The sequence below is a fragment of the Malaclemys terrapin genome, chromosome 21 (genome assembly GCF_027887155.1).
Source record: "Malaclemys terrapin pileata isolate rMalTer1 chromosome 21, rMalTer1.hap1, whole genome shotgun sequence".
Taxonomy (NCBI): Eukaryota; Metazoa; Chordata; order Testudines; family Emydidae; genus Malaclemys; species Malaclemys terrapin.
Window position 1 is genome coordinate 9,378,292 of NC_071525.1, and position 24,093 is coordinate 9,402,384.

The following is a 24,093-nucleotide window of genomic DNA, read 5'->3' on the forward strand; positions in this document are numbered from 1 at the left end:
GACAAAGCCCTGGCTGGGATGATTTAGTTGGGAATTGGTCCTGCTTTGAGCAGGAGGTTGGACTAGATACCTCCTGAGTCCCTTCCAACCCTGATATTCTATGATTCTAAGGGGGGGGGATACTGTGCCCAACTGAAAGTGGGGGAGAATGTGGGGGACCAGAATGTTCATTCTCCCAGTTGAAATGTGGGCAGGACATGAGCATAAAAAGTGACAGGGCCATGGCATGTCAAACATACAGAAGCGGCCAGGACCTCAGTCAGAGGATGGTTCCCCTAGCACCGTGCCAGGGAGTTGTTCAGTAATGAGAACAAGAAAAGGATGCATCTATAAGTCACAGCCGCCACTTCCTGCAGTACCTTGGGTTTTCCCTTATTTGTGTGCTAACGAGGTCAACCCTCTTAGCTGATGAGCCCAGAGAGAGGCGATCAGGGAGTGCTAGAGGTTGTGAGAGGCCTCGCTCTGCCCCGATTGACTGCGATCCCTTTTCTGTCTCTTGTTGCAGAGACGATGGTAGCAGGCGATTGCTTGGTGTTCGTACAATGCTGCTCCTGAAGTGAAATATTGCAGGAAAAGAGCCATGGCAGGGCCATAATTAGATGGCATCTGTTAATTGTCTAGATCATTGGCATGTGCCTTGTGAAATCAGCACGTGATGAAGTGTTGGTTGCGTTGGTCTGCTCAGTCATCAGAGCGGCTGGTCAGACGTGCCGCAGCGTGGCAATCGCAGCTGTGGGCGATGGAGCGCATGGGGGCCTGGGCTTTAGCTCCGCCCGCTCTGGAGGACCTCTTAGCTCACTGACACACTCAGAAGAGTTGGTGGGAGGTGGGCATTTGCAGAGGCCGTAGCTGCAAGGTGGCAGGTGTATATACCGTATATACAGTAGTAGCCAGCCAGCCACAGTTATGGTCACTCAGAACTGCATGGCCTAGGCTCCTGCTACATGTACCAAAGAGGGGTCCTCTTTAGCTGTTTGCAGTCATATAATAACCAGATCTAGTCTCTCACCCAAGGCCTGATGAAGGTATAAGCACTACAGGCCCCTGTTTAGGGCCCCAGCTCCCAAAGGCATGTGATAACACTAGAGTCTCAGTGCTTGCTTTCAAAAAGGTGATGTTTCTAGCCCTTACGGCCGCAAAGAAAATCTTGAAAATGTGACCTGGTGTAAGTGCTACATCGATGCTGCCTGAGTCTGCAGAGAGCCTAAGCCCATCGCTCTGAGGGGTGTGTGCTGCCCCATGCATCTCAACAGGTTAATGCTGATACCTGCTGCTTTGGGGCCCCTAATGACACAACCACAGCAGGGACTCTCTCTGCAGTCATTTGGCTCTGCTGGGGTCACATCTCCAGCCTGCCCCACCCCAAAGTCCTCTGAGAGTAAAGGCACCGTGTCCTCCCTTCTCAGGGATGGACCCCACTTGCTTAAGGCAGGGGCTATTGGTCTGTGGAAGCAGGAGGCCCAAGGCGGTCCAGAGAGAAAAGCGGGGCAGGGCTCCCACAAATCCATCCCTTGTGTACGTTGCTCCTGATACTGCAAACCAAACAGGACAGGGCAGAGGTGCAGGGGCTGGGGTCACAGGTTGCCTTAATTGGGTGCTGGAGGGAAATATTTGGGGTGGGCACTGGGGCAGAAGTTTAGGGTGAGCACCTGGTGGAGGAGGAATTTAGGGTGAGCACCAGGAGGGGGAGGAAAAATTTAGGATGAGCATGGGCGGGGGGAGATATTTAGGGCGAGCACCGGGTGAGAGATGTTTAGGGTGTCTACTGGAGGGGGGGTTAGCCCCTTCATGGTTCTGCTACAGGGTGGAGGGGTGTGGGTCTTTATGTGCCCCCCACAGAGCCCTCTGCTTGGGTGAGTGGGGGAAGAGCCCTCCCTCCTCTGGGACAAACCAAAGCAGTCTATTGGTCTGGTGTGGGGAAGCGCTCCCCTGCGCTAAGAGACTAGTGCTCGGCCCCCAGAAGACATCTCTTGTATAGGTGCCCCTGCAACTGCCACCCTAAACAGGGGGATGGGTGGGATCATGGGGACCCCCAAGTGGGTCTGGATCTAGGATCCTGGATTGCAGTTCTCTGCACTGCTCCCTCCCTCCCCAGCATCTAAAATCGGTAAAAAATCAGCTTCAATTGAATGGAAATAAGATGTTCAGAATCGAGCCGGGAGTCTCCATACGCAGGCTGGGACTGAGACAGCCAGAAGGGAGGATGACACCTGATCTAGTTCTTTTGGTTCCAGTCTGAGTGTAGACACCTACCGCAAGCGTTGAAAAATCAGGAGCACAGCCGCTAAAACCACTTGAGATCGGCTTCAAAATCATGCAGTGTTTTTAAAAATAATCCAGTGTGGGCTCTGTTTCTTTGCTGACTTCAGGGGTCACATTTTCCAGCTTTTCTCTGCAACTGTGAGGCCTTAGAACCTAGGAATTTTTGCATGAAAGCTGAGCTCTTCATGCAATCCCCTGACTCCAGCCGCTGGAGCTTTAAGACACCAAATATCACGAGACAGGGACAGCTAGCTAGCCAGTTCATTGGAATCAGTGCCCAGTTGTGTGTGGTTGCTTGTAGATTGATTGAAACCTGACATATTGGTGTATCTTGTGCTGGTAAAGGTACAGTCACAACACTGCTATGAGCAGTTTTAAACTGATACAAGAACATCCACACATGAGTTTGCATCAGTTTAACTAGAATGGGTTTTGAAACTGGGTTTAAGCTGAGTCAATACAACTTCTGACTAAAAGGGTGTCTCACCCTTTGTGTGTCTCTAGCCCCTTTGCCTGCATGGACACACACACACGCTGGCTGAGCACAGCGATTTCACTCCGCATTCTGGGAGTGCATTTCATTTCCTGTGTGGTGTGCAGAAATGAAATCGGCTGGTGACTCCACCCAGTCAAACCTCCCCAACCAGAGACCAAGCCAGCAGACGCAGATTTGTTCCTTTTTCGCTTAACGCCTTGTACTGAAAGGTCCCATAAGCAGGATCTGTGGGGTAGGGAGGGATCTGTACCCTATGTACAGCCATGCACGTGACGCAGAGAGCAAGACAGAATCCATGCGTTTCCATGGTAATTGCAATGAGTACATTGTTATAATTTGTTAGTTCTATTATGGTAGAGGCCCCAACTGAATTGCAGCGCTAGGTGCTGCACGTACATATAAGTGACAGCTCCCAAAAGAATCTAAATGGACATTTCATAGATGGGAAACTGAGGCACGGGGTCAAGTAAGTGACTGGTCACGGTCACACACACACACAGGGTAGCTAGTGTCATGCTTTGGTCTCCCTTAGCCTTGTAAGGCCTGGATATGCAGTCATGCTGTTCTAATCCCAGCCAACAGGGGCGATGGTCTCTCTCTCACACACACTTCAACCTATGCAGCGCAGGACGCAGAAGCAGGGGAGCAGAGGGTTTCCACTGAGGCCATGAGACACCCAGGAGCAGCCCTGGTGTTGGAGCAGGGAGACGGTACATAGCTGAGAGCTGTGAGGCTGCCCCGGGCAGAGGCAGGCGGGTCCCGCTAGGGTGGCTGAGCTCAGGCGTGACAGGTGCTACCCCTTTAACAAGGTGCAGTGCCTGGGGAACCCTCCCCCCTGCTCCCAGGTCTGGCCTCTGAGGACCGCAGGAATGGGCGGTGAACCGTGGACACTTGCCGCTCTCTCCCTGCCAGCCATCTCCACAGCCTGCCCCCTTCCCTGATCCGGCAGGGTGCCCCCCATGTCTGCTGGTTCCTGTGTGGCAGGGGTGGTTATTTTCCATACGCTTCCCAGAACCCTTTGCAAGGAGGGCTCAGGACAGTCAGAGCAAAGGATTCTGGGGAGGCCACCAACCCTTGCTGCACAGGCCTGAGGTGGAGCAGAGTCTGCCTTTCAGGGAGCTGGGGGCAGAAACTCCTCAGCCCCGGCTCACTGGTGAGTGCCCCTGGGGCTCTCCTCGCCAGGGCCCTTTTGCTGTGATGCCCTGGGCAGCTGCTTCTCAGAGCCCCTGCAGCCAGGAATTTGTCTACACAGGAAAATTAATCTGGAGTAAAGTCAGGTGTGAATGTAAAGTGGATTAGCTGTTCCTCATTAACTCCACAGCCCCACGTTAGTGGTCTCCTCCAGGTGGTTGCCTGCAGTTACTGCACCCCTCTAGAGACTCCAACCTCCCTTGGGAGATCAGCGTGGGTCTGATGGCTGTGGCTGACCCCCAAGGCCCGGAGAGGTGGAAACTCCTCCCCAGCTGCCCACTTGAGAGCAAGGCATCATGCGTCTCCGCTGGGGCGGAGCGGTGAAAGGGGGACATCACCCCGCTCCAGAACAGAAGATGGGGGGGTCACTCGGGGCTCTGGCCATTTCGTGGTCGTGGCTCTAGTCAGCCCCCCCCCCCCCCCCCCGGATTGGGCTGCGGCGCTCCGGCTGACTCTCCTCTCTCCCCCCAGTCCCCCAGGTACTGAGGAGCTGCACGGAGTTCGTCGAGCAGCACGGCATTGTGGATGGGATCTACAGGCTCTCCGGGGTCTCCTCAAACATCCAGAAGCTGAGGTAAGGACTGGGGGTGAAAATGCGTCGGATTGGAGGGGACACTTGCACATGTGTGTGGGGGGAGGGGCTTCCCATGTGTCTGACACGCTCGTGGCTTCTGTGACACAACACGTGGCTCTGAGGGGCCCTTCATTAACAGCTGTGGGCGAACTTTTCAAAGCTGGGTGCCCAACGCTCCTACATGCTCATCTCGGGACCTGCCTAAAAGGGCCAGTTTGAAACTCCTGAGTGAAGTGGGGGATTCCCCATCTCTTGTTGTCTTGAAATCCAGCCAGGCTGCCTTTCTGGGAGATGCACCATAGTCAGACACACGTATTGGGCCCAGTTACAGGTAATTGGGTGAAACACTCTGGCCTGTGTAATACAGGGGGTCAGACCAGATGATCTAATGGCCTTAAACTCTATGAAGCTAGGAATTTTTAAAGGTACTGAGCTCTTTTCTTTTCTGTAATCTCCCATCACGCACCTCTGGGCACTGAACAGTAATTGATAAAACAACACGCGTCACTAGCAGGTCGTCTCAACCTTGGAAAACTCACATCCAGCAGTGAAATACAGATCAGCTTCAAATTTGCCCCGAAGGACAAAAGCCTGGGGGAAGAGCCAAACCTGTGCTCTGAATGTCAAACAGACTCAGACTCCTGCAGTGCTATGGAGGAAGCAGATTGCAAAGCTAAAACAGCCCCTCTGAGAATGCAAATCTAGGGCGTTATTTGAGAGGCCCTCCCAGCTGATCTGAACTGTGGGGACAAAACACAGTTAGAACTAGGTCCCGGACATTGCAGGGCCTTAGAGATCATTAGAGCTGGCTGGGAACTGGGATTTCTGTTCCACAGGAAATTCTGACAGTTCAAAATTGGTTTTTTTCCGAATTGGAAGGAAAAGCTGAAATTTTTGAAATTTCCCTCAGATGAAAATTCTAAAAACAAAAATCGATCTGGAGCCAGCGAAACGTTTCATTTTGCTAATGTTGAGTTTCAGTCAGGTACCATTATTTCTTCCGGATAATGTCAACACCCTAGAACAGTAGTTTTCAACCTGTGGCCTGCGGATACCTGGGGGTCCGCAGACTGTGTCTAAGATTTCCATAGGGGTCCGCACCGCCATTTGAAATTTTTTTAGGGAGTCCACAAACGGAAAAAGTTTGAAAACCTCTGCCCTGTAATATCATATTAGATATGAAGTATAATATAGGTACAAAGTAATATATTGCTATAAATTAAAAATCAAAGCGAAATGGGAATTTTGACATGAAACGTTTTTTCCTTACTGAAACAAGGAAGCTGACGTGGTTTGTTTTGACTTTTTCCCATCAAAAATGTCCTTGAAATTGACACGTTCCCACACAATGTTTAGATTTGGATGAAACTACAATTTCTGACAGACGATGGCTCCGCTGAGAAATGTTCACCCAGCTCTAGTGTGGGGCTAGCCTGCAGTCCTGGGGCGTGATTGCAGTTCGGGTACTGTGATGGTTCTTGGGGTACCCCTGGACTGTGAGTCACCTTCTTACACCCTGCCTCTAGCGGTAGCTGGGGGTTAGCTTTCTAACCACCACCAGCCGTCAGACACTCAAGTGCTTTCCTCCAGGCTATGCAGCTTAACAAGAGTGCACCCCAATCCCTGAGTCCCCTTCAAGCATCGGCAGCTTGACGGGTCCCCCTGTGATGTCCAGCCCCCCCGACACTGGCTACAAAGCCCTGGCTGGGATGATTTAGTTGGGAATTGGTCCTGCTTTGAGCAGGGGGTTGGACTAGATGACCTCTTGAGATCCCTTCCAACCCTGATATTCTATGATACTCACACAAATCCCAGATCTTCTACCCCCAAAGAAGCAGTGCACCCAGGTATACCAATTTTACCTTAAATCACCACTCCTGTATAACACACAGCATTTGTGCCCACTTATAATACACCGAAAGCAGGTTTATTTAAGAAAGAACAGAGGTTTCACTAGAACAGAGCTGGTTAAACTTTTTGGCCCAAGGGCCACATCTGGGTATGGAAATTATATGGCAGGCCGTGAATGCTCACAAAATTGGGGGTTGGGATGTGGGAGGGGTTGCGGGCTCTGCTTGGGGGTGTGGGCTCTGGGATGGGGCTGGAGATGAGGGGTTGGGGAAACAGGAGGGTGCTCCGGGCTGGGACCGAGGGGTTCGGAGGGCGGGAGGGGGATCAGGGCTGGGGGAGAGGGTTGAGGCCTGGGAGGGAGTCAGGGGTGCAGGCTCTGGGCGGCGTTTATCTCAAGCAGCTCCCAGAAACAGCAGCATGTCCTCCCTGCTCTGGCTACTACGCGGAGGCGCAGACAGGCAGCTCTGCACACTGCCCCATCTGCAGGCACCGCCCCTGCAGCTCTCATTGGCTGCGGCTCCAGGCCAATGGGAGCGGCGATGGCGGGACATACTGCTGCTTCCGGGAGCCGCGCGGAGCGGGGCAAGTCCCTGACCCCGCTCCCCGGCGGGAGCTCAAGGGATGGATTAAAACATCTGGAGGGCCGGATGCGGCCCTCGGGCTGTAGTTTGCCCACCCCTGCACTAGAAAGAAGAGACAGTGTTGGAAACAGATGGTTACAATACAAAACATCATAAAACGGGACCTGGGTCCTACCCTTATGAATAGTTCCCTTTCCTAGCCAATACAGTAGGTTTCGCCCTGCAAGATTCAGATGGTTGCAGAGCCGGGTGGCTTCCCTGGAACCAGGGGCCAATCCTTCCTGAAACATCCCCACCCAACAAAACATCTCCTCAGTGAATGGCTGCAGAGTGTCTTTCTCTGCACAATGTAACGCTGAACCAGTCTTTTGCCTTCACTCCCGGATGGAGCGAGCACCTGTCTGTATCATGCTCCTTTTCACCTCCACGTGGCTTTAGTGTTTATAGTTTGCCTTTGATGGTTTTCCATTGACTTCTCTGGGTTTTTGTGATGGTGGACAATGGAGCGATACATTGCGTCATTGGCAAGCCTGGGAGGGGCAACATCTTCCTCCCGCTGGAACGGGCCCGCACCAAGACATATGATTCCCTGGTGACCCACTTTCCCTCCAAGGTGCAGTTTTCAATATAGTTCCATTATTCCTTACTGATCAATCATACACACATCTCGAAGTGATTAGAAGTATCGTTACGTTACAAGCTTTCAGTAGAGACCTCACATGGTACCCTTGGTGGATAAATACCATGAGAGCGATGTCTGGGGTGTAGTGAGTTTGTCAGGTCTGAGACAGGAGGTTTCTTGCAAAGAACAGTGAACCCTTTGCTCATTGGCACCACCAGGCCTTTGTGTCATATGTAGCTATCCCCAAGCTAGCTTTGACATAGCTACCTCGTGGCAATTACCCAGAGTTTCAGGTGGGCTCGTACAGCCCGTGCTGCCGCAGTTTCACTGCTCTGAGACCCGAGCGAGCTACATTAAAGCTAGATCGGGGCTGTCGACATGTCTAGACCGATCCCTCGTCGTCACCTGCCACCTCCCACCACGGCTCCACTGCTAGTGGTAGCTCACTCGCTCCATCAGCATTAGAGCAGATATGTTCCACACACCGCCCCCCGCCCGCCAGCTCCAGTGTGACGCGCACAAAGAGAAACAGGGACCAAGGTCCTAGGGCTCAGGGGGACTCAGCTGGCCCCAGCCTCTGGCGTGCGGGGACTGGCTCTGGGTGTCCTTTCCTGTGTGTGGATTGTGCATGTGGCCCGTGGAGCCCTGATGTGAACGGGGGGACAGGGACAGGGGGTCGTGGCCCTCCTGCTTTTTACCAGTCATGAGGGTGGCGGGAGGGGTGGAGAAGAAAGCAGGGGGGTGGGGTCTTGGGGGGAAAAGGCGGTGTGGGAGTGGGGCCTTGAGGGAAGGGGCGGGGCCACGGTTCGGGGCCACACACACTTTTCTGCCACTCCTGTCCTGGAGTCTCCAGGACTCAAAGATTAATCTTTCATTAAAGATGATGTCATGTGATGAAACCTCCTTCCAGGAATACGTCCAACCTCAGCGGGCATCCCTAGCTGCTCCCCATCTCCCCCAGGCCCACCAGTGCAATCACTCTCCTCCCTTTCTTGGTTCGCAGGCAGGAGTTTGACAGCGACCGCTGCCCCGATCTCAACAAAGATGTGTACCTGCAGGACATCCACTGCGTCAGCTCCCTCTGCAAAGCCTACTTCCGGGAGCTCCCCAACCCCCTGCTCACCTACCAGCTCTACGACAAGTTTGCTGTGAGTCTAGCCCTGCAATCCACCTTCCGGGGATGTCTCCACCACAGCGCTAACTCCGGTGATCGGCACCCGGGGCTGAGCCCCGGGCTCGGCCTAGCACTAGAGCGAGCAGCCGCACTGCAGAACCCGGCCTGAGTGCCTGTGTTCTCCCTGTTCCGCACTCCCGTGTGTGTCACACCTGCTGGGGGGACCCCCACGGGTCTTAGTGCGGCAGTGAGTACTAAGTGCAGTGACGTGCTCCCAGTGCATTGTGGGAGAACTTGTCTGTCCTTCTGGGCACACAGGGGGAATTGTGGGAAGACACAGGAGGGCTATCAGCACTCAAGAGGTTTAGCCTGCGTCCACACTCCAAAGTGGGAAGGTTACTAGCCCCAGTGAAAGCCTCGCTCAGCCTTTAATCTGTACCCCAGCTGAGCCAGCTAGCCTAGGTTTAATGCCCCACCAAACTCGGGGTGAGAGGGTTTGTGTGTGGAGGGAGCAACAGCCGAGTAGGAACCTCTGCAGCGAAGACAGAACCCAACAGTCTTGGCTCCCGGCTGTGGCAATGTCACGTCTGCCTTGGTCCTCACAGCGGTGAAGCACTGGGAATTAAATCAGCAGCAGCTGGCATCCTGACCATCCCCCCCAGAAGGGCGTGGGCGACGTTGCGTGTGCTCTGACTTGCGTGTGCAAATCAGGGTGTTTCCGTGTCTCCCCTGAGGCCCGCGCGTGGGTACAGGTGCATGCTCCATTCAGCGCCCGTGTTTTAGCAGATGTGAGCCTTAGCAGCCCTTGCCACTGGGGGACAGATGAGATTGTGAAATGCTCCACAATCGCTGGGGTGTCCTCTTCTTAAAAGGACAGTCTCAGAGTGAGTCAGGTCCTGCTGAAAGGCCCCAGCAATTGCTATGAGGGGAGCCTCGGATCCCGAGCCCCCGCTCTGAGCAGTCTGCCCTGAGGAGCATCCCATAACGAACGTTTCAGAGCTATGAACGAGCTCCATTCCTGAGGTGTCCGTAATGCTGAGGTTCTACTGTAGATTAGTTCATGGAGGATAAGTCCATCAATGGCTATTAGCCGGGATGGGCAGAGATACAAACCCATGCTCTGAAGTGTCCCTAGCCTCTGTTTGCCAGAGGCTGGGAATGGGGATGGATCACTTGGACCACACAGAGGATATTCTGCTCATTCTGTCTGAAGCACCTGGCACTGGCCACTGTCAGAAGATAGGATACGGGGCTAGATGGCTAGTACGGACGTGGTTAGGGTTAGGGTTTGCAGGGGCTAGGCTTAGAACTGGGACAAATTTTATGCAGATTCTGCGACACTGAAAGTTTTCTCAAATTCATGTCGGTCTTGCTGAAATGTTCATGTAGGGGGGAAAAGAAAATCCCAGAAAGTTGAGGCACAGCTGTGGCTGTGCTAATCAGATGGCAGGGGCTCCACGTGCCCCCCATTTTTTCCATTTTGGGTTTCTAATTTCCCCCCAAAGTAGTGGGGTTCTGGCCACCGATGTCTTGAATAGTGTTAGACTCAAAGAGCTCGATCTATTTCACTTAACAAAGAGAAGGTGAAGGGGTGATTTGATCACAGTCTGTAGTACAGTACCTACATGAGGGACAAATATTTAATAATGGTTTCTTCAGTCTAGCAGAGAAAAGTCTGCCACGATCCAACGTCGGGAAGGTGAAGCAAGACAAATGCAGACTGGAAATAAGGTGTACATTTTTAACAGTGCGAGCAATTAACCATTGGATCATTTCCCAAGGGTTGTGATGGATTCTCGATCACTGACAATTTTTAAACCAGGATTAGATGTTTTTCTAGAAAATCGGCTATAATTGGGGCCCTACCAAATTCGTGGCCATGAAAAACACATCACAGACCGTGAAATCTGGTCTTGTGTGTGCTTTTACCCTACACTATACAGATTTCATGGGGGAGACTAGCGTTTCTCAAATTGGGGGTCCAAAAGGGAGTAGCAGGGGGGTTGCAAGCTTATTTTAGGGGGATCGCAATATTGCCACCCTTACTTCTGTGCTGCCTTCAGAGCTGGGCAGCCGGAGAGCGGCGGGTGTTGGCAGTGCCCTGCCAGCAGCAGCACAGAAGTAAGGGTAGCAGTACCACCAGAATCCCCACCCCCACCTACAATAACCTTGCGACCCCCCCCCCCCACTCCCTTTTGGGTCAGGATCCCTACAATTACAACACCGTGACATTTCAGATTTAAATAGCTGACATCATGAAATTTACGATTTTTAAAATCTGATGGCCGTGAAATTGATCATGACTTTGGTAGGGCCCTAGCTATCATTCAAACAGGAAGTAGTTCAGGGGAATCCCATGGCCTGCGTTATCCAGGAGGTCAGGGTAGATGATCACAGTGGTTCCTTCTGTCTTTGGAACCTATGAATCTAGACTTTCTGACTCTATTCAAATGTGACCTGCCATGTGGAACAGTCGGAGGCTCATTGGGCGAGTGATCTGGAAACTGAAACTGCCTTGACCCCAAAGTGAAACTCAGTGAGCTGAGCTAGAGAAATACAAGTCACGGCCCGGCATGAACAGTGTCAGTCCATGTGATCTTTAACATTCTTTCCATTCTAATAACCACAGGCAGATAGACCCTGCAGTAACGGAGGCTTTATTTTGCTATTTTTAATGTTATTTGCCTGATATTACTCTTCATCCTCATCACCCCTGGTTGTTATCTGGTGCTTTTTATTTGTAGATCCCAAAGAGCTTTACAAAGGAGGGTCAGGATCAGCACCCCCATTTTACACATGGGGAAACTGAGGCACAGAACAGTGCCCAGGGTTACCCAGCAGGCCAGGTACACATGTCTAACAAAGAGGCAAGCCCTGGCCTCCAAAGCTTACAATCTAAGAGAAATGCAGCAAGGAGACCGAGAGCGCAGCTAGCACAAAGAAAGGGCTGGCCTAGTGGCTAGAAACCCAGTATGGGTCTCAGCAAACCTGGGGTCTAGCCCTGGCTCTGCTAAGGGCTAAACTGTGGCAAGTCAGTTTCCCCTTCTGTTAAAATGGGGACTAATGATCCCGAGTGCCTCTGTAAAGCACTTCGTGAGTTACTGATGCTGTGTATCATGGAGGCCTTAGGCATAACGCAGGAAAGGACGTTTGTTTTTTAACCGGCAATGAGCTCTCTAAGGACACTGTAGAATCCTAAAACACGGGGAAAACAATCAGAGAATATTCCGTTTGCAAAATCGGTTATTATAAGGGGGGGGATTCATAGATTCCAAAGCCAGAAGGGACCATTGTGATCATCTGGTCTGACCCCAGATGATCACAATGGTCCCTTCTGGAACAGAAGGGACCATTGTGTGGAACAGGCCAGAGAACTCCCCCCAAATAATTCCTAGAGCTGACCTATTAGAAAAACATCCAGTCTTGGTTTAAACAGAGTCCTGCACTTAGAAAGGAAGAATCCCAGGCACTGCTACAGGCTGGGGACTGACTTGCTAAGCAGCAGTTCTGCCGAAAAGGACCTGGGGATTACAGTGGATGAGAAGCTGGATATGAGTCAGCAGTGTGCCCTTGTTGCCAAGAAGGCCGACAGCATATTGGGCTCTATTAGTAGAAGCATTGTCAGCAAATTGAGGGAAGTGATTATTCGGTGCGGGTAAGGCCACACCTGGAGTATTGCGTCCAGTTTTGGTCCCCCCCCCACACAGAAGGGATGTGAACAAATTGGAGAGAGTCCAGCGGAGGGCAACAAAAATGATTAGGGGGCTGGGGCACATGACTTACGAGGAGAGGCTGAGGGAACTGGGGTTATTTAGTCTGCAGAAGAGAAGAGTGAGGGGCGATTTGATAGCTGCTTTCAACTACCTGAAGGGGGATTCCAAAGAGGATGGAGCTCGGCTGTTCTCAGTGGTGGCAGATGACAGAACAAGGAGCAATGGTCTCAAGTTGCAGTGAGAGAGGTCTAGGTTGGATTTTAGGAAACACTATTTCACTAGGAGGATGGTGAAGCACTGGAATGGGTTCCCTAGGGAGGTGGTGGAATCTCCATCCTTAGAGGTTTTTAAGGCTCAGCTTGACAAAGCCCTGGCTGGGATGATTTAGCTGGTGTTGGTCCTGCTTTGAGCAGGGGATTGGACTAGGTGACCTCCTGAGGTCTCTTCCAACCCTGATATTCTATGATTCTGTGAAACTTGGTCAGTGATGACGAATCTCCCACCCTTGGTAAATTGTTCCAGTGGTTAATTACTCTTACGGTTAAAAACGTGTGCCTTATTTTCAGTCTGAATGTGTCTAGCTTCAACTTCCAGCCGTTGGATTATGTTCAACCTTTCTCTGCTGGACTGATGAGCCCCTTATCAAATATTTGTTCCCCACAGGGAACTCACAGACTGTGATCAAGTCGCCCCTTAATCTTCTCTTTGTTAAGCTAAATAGATTGAGCTCCTTGTGTCTCTCACTATAAGGCAGATTTTCTTATCCAGTAAATCATTCTCATGGCTCTTCTCCGAACCTTCTCCAATACATCAATCTCCTGCTTGAAGGAAGGTTTCTGTGTCATGAATCCAGGGCTCTGAGGGCACCTTTATGGTACGTCTCGCTGTATTGGTGGCATTAATGCTGGGAAGCTCATCTGCTCTGTGTAATTTTGCTTCTGCCCTTGATACGCTTGAGCCGTTAGAATTACCGCCAATCACAGCCTTTGTTATCCTAGCCCCTTGGGCAGGGGTGGGCAAACTTTTTGGCTCGAGGGCCACATCTGGGAATAGAAATTGTACGGCGGGCCTTGAATGCTCACAAAATTGGGGTTGGGGTGTGGGAGGGGATGAAGGCTCTGGTTGGGGGTGCGGGCTCCTGGGTGGGGCCAGAAATGACGAGTTCAGGGTGTGGGAGGGGACTCCGGGCTGGGGCAGGGAAGTGGGGCGGGGGTGGTGAGGGCACCGGCTAGGGGTGCAGGCTCTGGGGTGGGGCTGGGGATGAGGGGCTTGGGGTGCAGGAGGGTGTTCCGGGCTGGGATTGAGGGGTTCGGAGAGCAGGAGAGGATCAGGGCTAGGGCAGGGGGTTGGGGTGTGGGGAGAGGCTCAGGGGTGTAGGCTCATGGCGGTGCTTACCTCAAGCGGCTCCCGGAAGCAGCGGCATGTCCCTTCTCCAGCTCCTACGTGGAGACGCGGCCAGGTGGCTCTGTGCAGTGCCCCGTCCACAGGCACCGCCCCTGCAGCTCATATTGGCCACAGTTTGCGGCCAATGGGAGCTGCAGGGGTGGCACTTGGGGCGGGGGCAGTGTGCACAGTGGAGATCCCTGGCTGCCCCTACGTGTAGGAGCTGGAGGGGGGACATGCCGCTGCTTCCAAGTGCCGCATGGAGCAGCCCCCAACCCTGCTCCCCAGCTGGTGCACTAGAGCAGGGCAAGCCCCAGACCCTGCTCCCCAGCGGGAGCTTGAGGGCCGGATTAAAATGGCTGGTGGGCTGGATCTGGCCTGCGGGCCGTAGTTTGCCCACCCCTGTCCTAGGGGCGCTGCTCTCTGCCGTGGAGTGCAGAGGAAATTGAATTAATTGATAAACTTAACATTAACAAGTCACCGGGGCCACATGGCATTCACCCAAGAGTTCTGAAAGAACTCAAATGTGAAGTTGCGGAACTGTTAACTAAGGTTTGTAACCTGTCCTTTAAATCGGCTTCTGTACCCAATGACTGGAAGTTAGCTAATGTAACGCCAATATTTAAAAAGGGCTCTAGGGGGATCCCAGCAATTACAGACCGGTAAGTCTAACATCTGTACCAGGCAAATTAGTCAAAACAATAGTTAAGAATAAAATTGTCCGACACATAGAAAAACATAAATTGTTGAGCAATAGTCAACATGGTTTCTGTAAAGGGAAATCGTGTCTTACTAATCTATTAGAATTCTTTGAAGGGGTCAACAAACATGTGGACAAGGGGGATCCAGTGGACATAGTGTACTTAGATTTCCAGAAAGCCTTTGACAAGGTCCGTCACCGAAGGCTCTTATGTAAATTAAGCTGCCATGGGATAAAAGGGAAGGTCCTTTCATGGATTGAGAACTGGTTAAAAGACGGGGAACAAAGGGTAGGAATTAATGGTAAATTCTCAGAATGGAGAGGGGTAACTAGTGGTGTTCCCCAAGGGTCAGTCCTTGGACCGATCCTCTTCAACTTATTCATAAATGATCTGGAGAAAGGGGTAAACAGTGAGGTGGCAAAGTTTGCAGATGATACTAAACTGCTCAAGATAGTTAAGACCAAAGCAGACTGTGAAGAACTTCAAAAAGATCTCACAAAACTAAGTGATTGGGCAACAAAATGGCAAATGAAATTTAATGTGGATAAATGTAAAGTAATGCACATTGGAAAAAATAACCCCAACTATACAAACAATATGATGGGGGGCTAATTTAGCTACAACAAGTCAGGAAAAAGATCTTGGAGTCATCGTGGATAGTTCTCTGAAAATGTCCATGCAGTGTGCAGAGGCAGTCAAAAAAGCAAACAGGATGTTAGGAATCATTAAAAAGGGGATAGAGAATAAGACTGAGAATATATTATTGCCCTTATATAAATCGATGGTACGTCCTCATCTCGAATACTGCGTACAGATGTGGTCTCCTCATCTCAAAGATATACTGGCACTAGAAAAGGTTCAGAAAAGGGCAACTAAAATGATTAAGGGTTTGGAACGGGTTCCATATGAGGAGAGATTAAAGAGGCTAGGACTCTTCCTCTTGGAAAAGAGGAGACTAAGGGGGGATATGATAGAGGTATATAAAATCATGAGTGATGTGGAGAAAGTGGATAAGGAAAAGTTATTTACTTATTCCTATAATACAAGAACTAGGGGTCATCAAATGAAATTAATGGGCAGCAGGTTTAAAACAAATAAAAGGAAGTTCTTCTTCACTCAGCGCACAGTCAACTTGTGGAACTCCTTACCTGAGGAGGTTGTGAAGGCTAGGACTATAACAGCGTTTAAAAGAGAACTGGATAAATTCATGGTGGTTAAGTCCATTAATGGCTATTAGCCAGGATGGATAAGGAATGGTGTCCCTAGCCTCTGTCTGTCAGAGGGTGGAGATGAATGGCAGGAGAGAGATCACTTGATCATTGCCTGTTAGGTTCACTCCCTCTGGGGCACCTGGCATTGGCCACTGTTGGTAGACAGGATACTGGGCTAGATGGACCTTTGGTCTGACCTGGTATGGCCGTTCTTATGTTCTTATGATGTGGTGCAGGGAGTCTGCACATTGACCTGTTCAATCCACTGCAGCGGGCCAGGGATCGCTGGTGCCCTGGGTGTGATCATGTCGCCCTCTAATGGCCAGTGCTAGGGACTGTAACCATCTGTTACTGACTCTCTCGGTTTTGGGGCTAAAGTTTGTGAGTTCAATCCCTGCTGGTATCTCTGTGCAGGCTGCCCCCATTCCCCGCTTGCCTGCTCCCCAGGGTGCCATAGAAATGATCTCAGTAAATAAATGATTAAGAGCGAGGATTCCCGTAGGACGAGACTGACTGGGGCCTCTGGACTAGAGTGACCAGAGAGCAAGTGTGAAAAATCGGGACAGGGGGTGGGGGGTAATAGGAGCCTATGTAAGAAAAAGCCCCAAATATCAGGACTGTCCCTATAAAATCTTTGCTCTGACCCAGTATGGCTGTTCTTATGTTCTTACGACTCTTGCTTTTCTCCCAGGATGCCGTGGCCATCCAGATGGAGGAGGGACGGCTGGTGAAAATCAAAGAGGTGCTGAAGGAACTTCCATCCCCACACTACAGGTACGGTGGAGGGTGGGGGGTGACCCTCACCCCACCGCCCACCCTAGAGCCCCTAGGAGTGAGCGTGACGTGTGAGCAAAAGCCTCGGGGAGCCCTTGCGGGTGGCCAGGGCAGGGTTACCTGGGCTCAGCCACACAAAAACCCCTTGAGTTTTGGAGATCGAAGGGCACAGGCCATGGGGGACCCAGCTCCCCTTCTGCTCCCAGGCTGGCGCCTCCAGGTCAGGGCGGTGGCATTCTGGGGTGGAACACACTTGCCTGGCCTGCCCTTATCCTGCGCTCTCCAGGCTGCCGGTCGGGGACCTTTCACCAGCTGTGGGGTGGGCTCCCCGCTGCCTGTCAGTCCCAGACTAATTTACCCCAACCGCGATATCAGTCACAACAATCTGCTGCGTCAGCAACAGTCACCTGGGTCAGCTACACACTGCCCCAGCCTCAGCCCCTTGCTCTCCGGCCCTCCCACTGCCGGAGAGCTCTGGCTGATCCCCCGTGTGCTGCAGATCATACAGGGGGGCCACGTCACCCAGCGGGGAGCTCAGGCTCTTGGCCTGTCCTCTCCTGCAGCCCGCGTAGCCCCTTCGCCCAAGACCATCCAGTCAGAGCATAGGCGTGCGCAGCCCATTTCATTAGGGTGTGCACCCAGGGAGCCCCGCCCCTGCCCTAGTCCCGCCCCCATCCACTCCCTCCTACTTCCCGCCCCCTGACTTCCCCCCTCAGAATCCCCAACCCCCCCTGCTCCTTGTCCCCCCCCCCCAACTACCCCCTCCTGGGACCCCTGCCCCTAACTTCCCCCCAGGACTCCACCCCCTACCTAAGCCTCCCTGCTCCTTGTCCCCTAACTGCCCCCCTAGGACCCTAACCCCTACCTGTCTCCTGACTGCCCCACCCCTTATCCAACCTCCCTGGCCCCGGACCCCTTACCATGAGATGAGGCTCCTAGCCTCACCGCGGAGCCAAACACTGCCCTGCGGGAGCATGCAGCCCCAGTCCCCAGAGCGCTGCATGCGTGGCGGCGTGGCTCCAGGGGAGGGGGGAGTGTGTCTGACTCCCCGCAGAGCCCTGGCCCCCAGAGCGCTGCATGGCTCCAGGGGAGGGAGGGAGGCGGGGGAGGGGCTGGCGGCTTTGCTGCACTCGGCCGGACGCTCCGGCCCGGGAGCGCAGACCCCGTGGCTTGCCGCACAAGGGAGTGGAGCCATTTGCCCACCCCTGCATTAGGGTGTGCCTGGGCACACCCAGTACACCCCATGCGCACGCCTATGAGTCAGAGGAGAGCCTGTAGCAGGGTTACCTAGGAGCTGTCTGGCCAAGCAGGGAGAGGAGCGGCCGGCTTCTCCTCTCTGTGGCCAGCCCCTGCAGCACGGCTGCTGATCGGGGACCTGGGGGGCTCCCCACCCTTTGGCAGCGTTGTCCGTTGCGCTCAGCATCAGCCCCCATCGGGGTGAGCCGGAGTTTGATCACTGGAGCAGAGCTAGGACAATGTTGAGCACAGCCTCTCTCCAGCCGGGCCTCGCACCTCCTACTGGCCCCTGGAAAGGAGCCTACAGATGTTCCAGGAGCTGAGGCTGGGTCTCCCCCGGGGTCTTGTGTCTGAGGACATGGCCCCCCTACGACTCTCAGCTGGCTCAGGCAGAGACGTCACCGAGGTGGAGCCAGCCCACGGGGCCGAGGTCTGGATTAATAGCCGTTGGCAGGGCATTGGGAGGGAACCTGGCTCCGCTGCTGCTACTCTCTATGGGCCAGAGTCTCTCCTGTGTCAGACCTTCGCTCAGCACCGGGCTGTGGAGTGGGTCTGGCCCCATGGGTCTGCACCAGCCCTGATGCAAGTTAGAGCAGCCTAGGGCTGCTTTAACTTTTGCCACTGGGATGTGACTGTAACGGGTTGGATCACAGAAACCCCCTTGGGAGCTGCCACCCGATGTGCAAAAGACTACCCCTGCTTCTGTTTTCCCTGCCAGCTCAGGACTCCAGCACCCTGTCTTGCTGAGCCAGACACTCCCGTCTGGCTCCAGACACAGACCCAGGGTCTAAATCACTTGTCCCAAAGCTGCAAGTTTACCTGAAAACAGCTCACAGAAGTGTGCTTGTCTTTAGCACTCAGATGCCCAACTCCCAATGGGGTCTAAACCCAGATAAATCCGTTTTACCCTGCATAAAGCTTATGCAGGGCAAACTCATAAATTGTTCGCCCTCTATAACACTGATAGAGAGATATGCACAGTTGTTTGCTCCCCCAGGTATTAATACATACTCTGAGTTAATTACTAAATAAAAAGTGACTTTATTAAATACAGACAGTAGGATTTAAGTGGTTCCAAGTAGTAACAGACAGAACAAAGTAAGTCACCAAGTAAAATAAAATAAAATGCACAAATCTATGTCTAATCAAGCTAAATACAGATAATCTCACCCTCAGAGATGCTTCAGTAAGTTTTTCCCAGACTGGACACCTTCCAGGCCTGGGCACAATTCTTTCCTCTGGTACAGCTCTTGTTCCAGCTCAGGTGATAGCTAGGGGATTCTTCATGATGGCTTCTCCTCTCTCTGTTCTCTTCCCCCCTTTATATATCTTTTGCATAAGGTGGGAACCCTTTGTCCCTCTGGGTTTCCACCCACCCCACTGGAAAAGCACCAGGTTAAAGATGGATTCCAGGTCAGGTGACATGATCACATGTCACTGCAAGACTTCATTACCCACTTGCCAGCACACACACATACAGGAAGACTCACAGGTAAATACAGCCATGTGCAGACAATGGGAGTCATCAAGATTCCAAACCATCCTTAATGGCCCACACTTTACATAATTACAATAAGCCCTCAGAGTTATGTTTTATATTTCTAGTTTTAGATACAAGAGTGGTACATTTCTACAAATAGGATGATCACACTCAGTAGATTATGAGCTTTGTAATGATACCTTACAAGAGACCTTTTGCATGAAACATATCCCAGTTACGTTCTATTCACTTATCAAGTTTTTATAAAACCATATAGACTGCACAATGTCACAGTGGTCCTTTAAGAGCCACTCCACAACTTCTGCCAGGGGGATTCTCCATCAGCCAGGATCCAGCGGAAGGGCTCGGGTGAAAACCAGGGGCTGTGTGTCCTGTGGATAAACCGGGCGTGCCATCTTCAGCGCCGCCAGTCCAGTATTGTGCAGGCCTGGACTCACCGCCATAGATGGGACAGTGCAGAACTAGAGGGGTCAGACAAAGGCGATGGGATGATCCCGGACCTGGAGACGCTCTGCTATGAAAAGTGTTGACGAGGTCAACCCTGTTACCTTAGAGAGGGGATGAATGAGAGGGGACTGAATAGTCTAGTGGGGGTTAGGAGACTGGGCGAATGGAAGCCCCCAAACACAAGAACAAGGGACAGGCAATGACACAGGAAGATGGGAAATCCCAAACATTTTCACGCATCATGTGATCGGCCTGTGGAACTCACTGCCACAAGATGTCACTGATGCCCAGAACTCAACAAGATTCCATGGGGGATTGGTCAGGATTTGGGCAACAGGACTATCCAGAGCAGCAGTTCTCAAATTTTAACAACCTGAGGACCGCCATTTTGATTTCAGAGACCCCCCCAAGCTCCCCTGCTCAGCCCCAGGCCCCGCCCCTGCCCCACCTCTTCCTGCCCCCTGCTCACTCCATCCCCCCTCCCTCTGTCTTGCTCGCTCTCCCCCACCCTCACTCACTTTCACCAGGATGGGATGGGGGTTGGGGTGCAGGCTCTGGGAGGGAGTTTGGGTGCAGGAGGGGGTGCGGGCGCCGGCCGAGCAGCGCTTACCTCGGGCGGCTCCCGAAAGCGACCAGCACGTCTCTCTAGTAGTGGCTCCTGGGGGGAGGGGGGCAGGGATCTCTGTGCGCTGCCCGCAGGCACCGCCCCCGCAGCTCCCATTGGCCGCAGTTCCTGGCCAATGGGAGCTGCGGAGTTGGTGTTCGGGGCAGGGGCTGTGCACAGAGACCCCCTGCCCCCTCCCCGCCAGGGGCCGCAGGGATGTGTAAGCCGCTTCCGGGAGTGGCATGGAGCCTGCCTTAGCCCCACTGGCCGCTGGACTTTTAGCACCTAACATCTCCCGTTTTGGCTTCAGTAGCCTCTGGGAGATAGAGGGAGGGGGAGGAGTTGATCAGTGGGGCCCGCTGACCCCCTGGAATACCCTCAAGGACCCCCAAGGGTCCACGGACCCCAGTTTGAGTAACGCTGCTCCAGATCGATCACTAATCTCCGACTCTTAGAGCCCAGGGTGGGACCATGGGGGCCGATTGTCCCACAGCCACTGCTGTGTGGTGGTTACAGCTTCCCCAGCTGCACCTGGTGCTGGCCACTGTCAGAGACAGGACACTGGGCTAGATGGGTCTGATCCCGCCTGGCATCCCTGTGTGACACCGGTCTCCAGCCCAGAATGGTGAGCATCTCCTCCTCTTGCCTTGGCTGCTGTAGGACCCTGGAGTTTCTGATGAGACATCTGGTTCACATGGCTTCCTACAGCTCCCAGACCAACATGCACGCCAGGAACCTGGCCATCGTCTGGGCCCCCAACCTGCTCAGGTGAGAGTCAGCAGGTGGAGCTGGGGGAGCCAGGGACGCCTGTTGCTTTGGTTATGCTGGGCAGGCTGAGGCAGTGTCAGAGGCAGGGAGGAGGGTTCCCTGGGTGAAGGGGACCAGCCTCGGTGCCACAGCGCCTGTAGCTGGGAGGGATGGGGATGGAGGGTGACACCAACCTGGAGAAACGGAAAGCTGGGGAGGAAGTGAGGCCGGGGAGAGCAGATAGGGACAGGAGAAGGGTGTGGGGGGCAGTTGGCGAGGGGAGGGGAAAGGAAACCATTTTAACAGGACATCCCCCTCTTGCCACATTCTCCTGAGACACTGACCCGTGACCCCCAAACGCCCAGGCGAATTGCTTTGTGCTCCTCTAGCAGCACGCTAGCCCCAACCCAAAGCCAAAGGGTGCCCCGCTGCCTGGAATCTCTGCCCTGCGGCGGGGAACGGGCAGAGTGTGAGGGGAAGAGGTGGGCTGGATCCCAGCAGCGTTCACCTTCTCAGCCATGCCTCCCCCGTCCCTCCCCTCCAGATCTAAGGACATCGAGGCCTCTGGGTTCAACGGCACGGCTGCCTTCATGGAGGTGCGGGTGCAGTCCATCGTCGTGGAGTTCATCCTCACCCACGTGGAGCAGCTCTTCAGAGACGCCCCTCTCTGCGGTAGGTCCTTTGGTGCCCCACCCTGGCGCTGAGCTCTGGTAGCTTCGCACCACCCAGGTCACCTGCCCCGTATGGAGGTGACTGGCAGGCCATGCCGTACCTGGCTCTGTGCCGCAGGGCCAGCCCAGCCCTTCTCCAGGATGCAAGAGGAGCCGTGGAGAGAGTGCCCGGGAAGGGCTGTGGTCACTGGGGCTGGAGTCCTGGCTGCGGTGATGCGTGGCGCGCCTGTCCTGCCACCACTCGACGAACACAGGGCCAGCTGGGGATGTCATAGAATCATAGAATATCAGAGTTGGAAGGGACCTCAGGAGGTCATCTAGTCCAACCCCCTGCTCAAAGCAGGACCAATCCCCAACTAAATCATCCCAGCCAGGGCTTTGTCAAGCCTGACCTTAAAAACCTCTAAGGAAGGAGATTCCACCACCTCCCTAGGTAACCCATTTCAGTGCTTCACCACCCTCCTAGTGAAAAAGTTTTTTAAACCTCCCCCACTGCAACTTGAGACCATTACTCCTTGTTCTGTCATCTGCCACCACTGAGAACAGCCGAGCTCCATCCTCTTTGGAACCCCCCTTCAGGTAGTTGAAGGCTGCTATCAAATTCCCCCCTCATTCTTCTCTTCTGGAGACTAAACAATCCCAGTTCCCTCAGCCTCTCCTCCTAAGTCGTGTGCTCCAGCCCCCTAATCATTTTTGTTGCCCTCTGCCGGTCTCTTTCCAATTTTTCCACATCCTTCTTGTAGTGGGGGGCCCAAAACTGGACACAGTACTCCAGATGAGGCCTCACCCATGTTGAACAGAGGGGAATGATCACGTCCCTCGATCTCCTGGCAACGCCCCTACTTATACACCCCAAAATGCCATTAGCCTTCTTGGCAACAAGGGCAAACTGTCGACTCATATCCAGCTTCTCATCCACTGTAACCCCTAGGTCCTTCTCTGCAGAACTGCTGCCTAGCCATTTCCTTCTTGACCCCAGGCAGTTAATGTGCCCAGCGATACCCTGATCGGCCCCCAGCTTTGGGGCTGGGGAAACCCTCCCCATCCATGGAGATTTTAAAGAATCCTTATTGCGGTTGCAGGAACAAACCATCCCGATGTGTAGAAAGAATAGTAAATATGACAGGCGACCAGCTTGGCTAAACAGTGAAATCCTTGCTGATCTTAAACGCAAAAAAGAAGCTTACAAGAAGTGGAAGATTGGACAAATGACCAGGGAGGAGTATAAAAATATTGCTCAGGCATGCAGGAGTGAAATCAGGAAGGCCAAATCACACTTGGGAGTTGCAGCTAGCAAGAGATGTTAAGAGTAACAAGAAGGGTTTCTTCAGGTATGTTAGCAACAAGAAGAAAGTCAAGGAAAGTGTGGGCCCCTTACTGAATGAAGGAGGCAACCTAGTGACCGAGGATGTGGAAAAAGCTAATGTACTCAATGCTTTTTTTGCCTCTGTCTTCACAAACAAGGTCAGCTCCCAGATTGCTGCACTGGGCAGCACAGTATGGGGAGGAGGTGACCAGCCCTCTGTGGAGAAAGAAGTGGTTCGGGACTATTTAGAAAAACTGGACGTGCACAAGTCCATGGGGCCGGATGCGCTGCATCCGAGGGTGCTAAAGGAGTTGGCGGATGAGATTGCAGAGCCATTAGCCATTATTTTTGAAAACTCATGGCGATCGGGGGAGGTCCCAGATGACTGGAAAAAGGCTAATGTAGTGCCCATCTTTAAAAAAGGGAAGGAGGAGGATCCGGGGAACTACAGGCCACTCAGCCTCACCTCAGTCCCTGAAAAAATTATGGAGCAGGTCCTCAAGGAATCAATTATGAAACACTTAGAGGAGAGGAAAGTGATCAGGAACAGTCAGCATGGATTCACCAAGGGGAAGTCGTGCCTGGCTAACCTAATTGCCTTCTATGATGAGATAACTGGCTCTGTGGATGAGGGGAAAGCAGTGGATGTGTTATTCCTTGACTTTAGTAAAGCTTTTGATACGGTCTCCCACAGTATTCTTGCCGCCAAGTTAAAGAAGTATGGGCTGGATGAATGGACTGTAAGGTGGATAGAAAGCTGGCTAGATCGTCGGGCTCAACGGGTAGTGATCAATGGCTCCATGTCTAGTTGGCAGCCGATTTCAAGCGGAGTGCCCCAAGGGTCGGTCCTGGGGCCGGTTTTGTTTAATATCTTTATTAATGATCTGGAGGATGGTGTGGACTGCACTCTCAGCAAGTTTGCAGATGACACTAAACTAGGAGGCGTGGTAGATACACTAGAGGGTAGGGATCGGATACAGAGGGACCTAGACAAATTAGAGGATTGGGCCAAAAAAACCTGATAAGGTTCAACAAGGACAAGTGCAGAGTCCTGCACTTAGGACGGAAGAATCCCATGCACTGCTACAGACAAGGGACCGAATGGCTA

At 52.9% G+C, this 24,093-nt stretch overlaps 1 protein-coding gene across 2 annotated transcripts in view; it reads left to right on the forward strand.

Annotated features, from left to right (window-relative positions):
- ARHGAP30 (Rho GTPase activating protein 30) overlaps window positions 1-24,093 on the forward strand; it is a 54,484-nt gene that overhangs the window by 9,495 nt on the left and 20,896 nt on the right. For both annotated transcript variants that reach the window (XM_054010941.1, XM_054010942.1), the window contains exons 2-6: window positions 4,421-4,523; window positions 8,581-8,725; window positions 16,391-16,473; window positions 20,922-21,029; window positions 21,553-21,680. In XM_054010941.1, coding sequence (XP_053866916.1) covers window positions 4,421-4,523; window positions 8,581-8,725; window positions 16,391-16,473; window positions 20,922-21,029; window positions 21,553-21,680 — 567 coding nt within the window. The remainder of the gene's footprint in view (window positions 1-4,420; window positions 4,524-8,580; window positions 8,726-16,390; window positions 16,474-20,921; window positions 21,030-21,552; window positions 21,681-24,093) is intronic.